The 3,547-nt window shown below is 46.0% G+C and overlaps 1 protein-coding gene across 2 annotated transcripts in view; it reads left to right on the plus strand.

Annotated features, from left to right (window-relative positions):
• Usp4 (ubiquitin specific peptidase 4) overlaps window positions 1-3,547 on the plus strand; it is a 46,387-nt gene that overhangs the window by 2,522 nt on the left and 40,318 nt on the right. For both annotated transcript variants that reach the window (XM_021173310.1, XM_021173311.1), the window contains exon 2: window positions 799-926. In XM_021173310.1, coding sequence (XP_021028969.1) covers window positions 799-926 — 128 coding nt within the window. The remainder of the gene's footprint in view (window positions 1-798; window positions 927-3,547) is intronic.

Below are 3,547 nucleotides of genomic sequence, written 5' to 3' on the forward strand. Positions count from 1 at the left end.
TTGAGTCCTTTGGCAGAGCACCAGACTCTCTTAATTTTTTTTTTTTCTTTCCAGTCCCTTGTTTATTTTTTTTTTTTTTTTTTTTTTTTTTCAGACAGGGTCATGTTAGGTAACCTTGGCTGGTCTGGAATTCCCTATGTAGACCAAGCTGGACTGGAACTCATGGACATCCAAGTGTCTATGCCTCCTGAGTGCTGGGATGTAAAGGCCAGCATGTGTAGCTTTGTTTTGTCTTTTACAGATAGGGTCTCTTGTCGCCCAAGCGAACCTCAAGCTTACTGTGCAGGGAGACTGACCTTTTTGCCTGGACCTCACAGATGCTGGAATCACAGATATGGGTCACCACAAACTTCCTTTACTTAGTCTCTTAGCAGTCATTTCTCTTAGTGAATACCTGGCATAGATTAGGCCCTCTCTGCCATGTGGGGCTAACTTCTGTTCTTGATATTAGGAGTGTGATTTTTGTGGGACAGTGGTGGTAATGCACACCTCTAGTCCCAGCACTCAGGAGGCAGTGACAGGCAGATCTCTGCATTTGAGGTTAGCCTGGTCTACAGAGCAAGTTCTAGGACAGCCAGGGCTACACAGAGAAACCCTATCTTGAAAAAGCACCCTTCCCCCCAAAGATGTGATTTTGTGAGAATTGTATATTACCTTGGTGAGAAGACCATAAGGAGCTTAAGGTAGGTATCTAGAGATGAAAATTAAAGGAGAGCTGCAAAACATAAAGCTTTGGGTTTTTAAATCTGTGCTTCTTTATTCAGCTGTATTTTATATGAAGCTGCTATTTCTCCCTAGGTATCTTATTGACAGCCGGTGGTTCAAGCAGTGGAAGAAGTATGTGGGCTTTGACAGCTGGGACATGTACAATGTCGGGGAGCATAACCTGTTTCCTGGACCGATTGACAACTCCGGACTCTTCTCAGGTGGAGTATGCTCAGTCTCTGCTGTAGTTCTCTCTCATGGGCCAGTCAGGGGCTGTGCGTATCTCTGCCATGGTCCTCATGAGCGTGGAACTTTCATAATGTGAAGACATAGACATGTTCCTTTACCTCTGTAGTAGACGACTTTGCAGATTATTAGGGAAAAGTCAAGTAGTTATTTTGCCCTTACTACTTCTAGCAAAAGCGTGCCTTTTCTGTTACTGTTCTGTTGCTGTGAAGAGACACTATGACCAAGGCAACTTATAAAAGGAGTCACTTAATTGGGGGCTTGCTTACAGTTTCAGCAAGTTAGTTCAGGATCAAGCCGGGCGTGGTGGCGCACGCCTTTAATCCCAGCACTCGGGAGGCAGAGGCAGGCGGATTTCTGAGTTCGAGGCCAGCCTGGTCTACAAAGTGAGTTCCAGACAGCCAGGGCTACACAGAGAAACCCTGTCTCGAAAAACAAAAACAAAAACAAAAAGTTAGTTCAGGATCATCGTGGTGGAAAGAGTTTGGAACCAGCAGGTGAGTGTGCACTAAGAAGTAGCTGAGGGAGGCTGGTGAGCTTGGCTCAGTGGTTAAGAGCACCGACTGCTCTTCCAAAGGTCCTGAGTTCAAATCCCAGCAACCACATGGTGGCTCACAACCATCCATAACGAAATCTGATGCTCTCTTCTGGAGTGTCTGAAGACACACTAGAGACAGACAGACAGAGCTAGGTGAGGGCTTTAGAAACCTCAAGACCACCCTTCAGTGACACACCTCTTTCAGCAAGGCAGGCAGGCAGTGTATTCATACACTTAATATATTCCTGTGTGCGAGTGTGCTCATGAGTGTTCTGGTGTTTATGTGGTGTGCATGTGGAGGTCAGAGTGCTGCTGAGGGAAGGTGTTTCTTTCCTCTTACCGTGTGGGATCTACCATCTCATGTCCTCCGGGACCAACTCATGTCCTCAGGCTTGGCAGTAAATGCCGCTACCTGTGGAGCGGTCTCTCCAGCTCCCTCCATTTCTGTTGGATTTTGCTCAGGCAGTGTCTTCCCTGTGTTGCCCTGGCTGGCCTTGCACTTGAGTTAATCCTCCTGCAGTTGCCTCCTTTGTGCTAGAGTTTCAGGAGTGTGCCATTACAACTACACTCTTGTTTTGTTTTACAGATAGAGTTTTGCTGTGTTCCTTCAAACTTGCTATGTAGCATAAGCTGACATTGAAATCACTGCCTTCCTGTCTTAACCTCCCAAGTTATGAGACTGAAGTCTTGTGCCACTGAGTCTGGCTTTCAGGTTTTTATTAATCTTATATTTTTTTAGGTTAAAAATGTATCTGTTTGTGAGATAGGGTGAGTGCTTGTGTGCATGGCGTGGTCCAGGGTGTGGCTTTAAGGACAACGTCTCTGTCTCTTCTGCAGTGTGGGTTCTGGGGATCACACTCATGTGGTTCTGCTTGGTAGCAGGTGTCATTACCTGCTGAGCTGCCTCACCAGCCCTTGTTTTTTTCAACACAGGATCTGAGTTAAGGATCTGGGGTTGGCCTCAATTTGTGTTGCTCCTTGTTTCAAGTGCTAGGCTCACAGGGGCCTGCTGCCAGGAATGGCTATTCCATGATGGGTTTAATTTTATTTTAGATATGGTCTCACTATGTAGACCATGTTGGCCTTTAACTCACAGTGGTCCTCCTACTTCTGCCTCCTCAGTGCTGAAATTAAAGCCATGCCCTATGCTCTACCTTACTGGCCTGTTTATTTTTATTTTTACTTTGGAGTTTTTATTTGCTTCTTTTGTTTTGAGGTGTGATCTTGTATCATTCAGGCTGGCCTTAAACTGACAATGTAGCTGAGGTTGACCTTGAACTCATGTACTTGAATTTACCTCCCAGATGCTCAGGAAGATAATTCTATTTGTTAACGTACTTATTTTGAGGCAGGGTCTTGGTATACAACTTGGATACATAGCAAGTTTGTAGCTCAACCTGGTCCAGAACTGCATGTATACCCCAGTTAAGTCTTGAACTTATACTCTTCCTAACTATAGTGCTGGGATTGCAATTGTCCCCCATAACGTCTGGTTAAGAGGAAAATTTTTTGTTTTCTTATTTGTTGTTTCACGGTGACAGTGGCAGGGTGTTGTTGGTGGAGGGGAAGGGGGTGCTGGTGGTTGAGAGTTTCTCTCTACTGCCTGTGCTGGCCTGAGAATTGACCAGTCTTATTTCAGCCTTCCAGAGCCTGTGGGGTTCTAAGTGTGAGCATCATGATGTGGGAATGACTGCTTGACGGATGTATTCAGCAGGGACCAGGCCTGTCACCTGCAGAGCAGCCCTTCTTATTTCCACCTGTCTACTGAATTGGACAGTTTTCTTAGGTTTTGCTTTGAAGACTGACTTAGGCTAGGCAGGGTACATGTGAAGTAGATCAGACTGTAGGTGTGCTGAAGGTCATCAGGCATCTCTGTACTGACTGTCAGATCAGAGACAGTCAGAGACGGCGCTTCAGGAGAGTTACCTCCGACCTCCTCGTTTCCAGTTATGTGTTGAACATTTCCAGTCCTCAAACTCCTTCTGTAGCTGATACCCTAGCAGCACCAGATCCCCCTGTCCCGTCTGCTAGGCACAGGGTTAACAGATGTATACTACC

Source organism: Mus caroli, chromosome 9, assembly GCF_900094665.2.
Source record: "Mus caroli chromosome 9, CAROLI_EIJ_v1.1, whole genome shotgun sequence".
Lineage (NCBI taxonomy): Eukaryota > Metazoa > Chordata > Mammalia > Rodentia > Muridae > Mus > Mus caroli.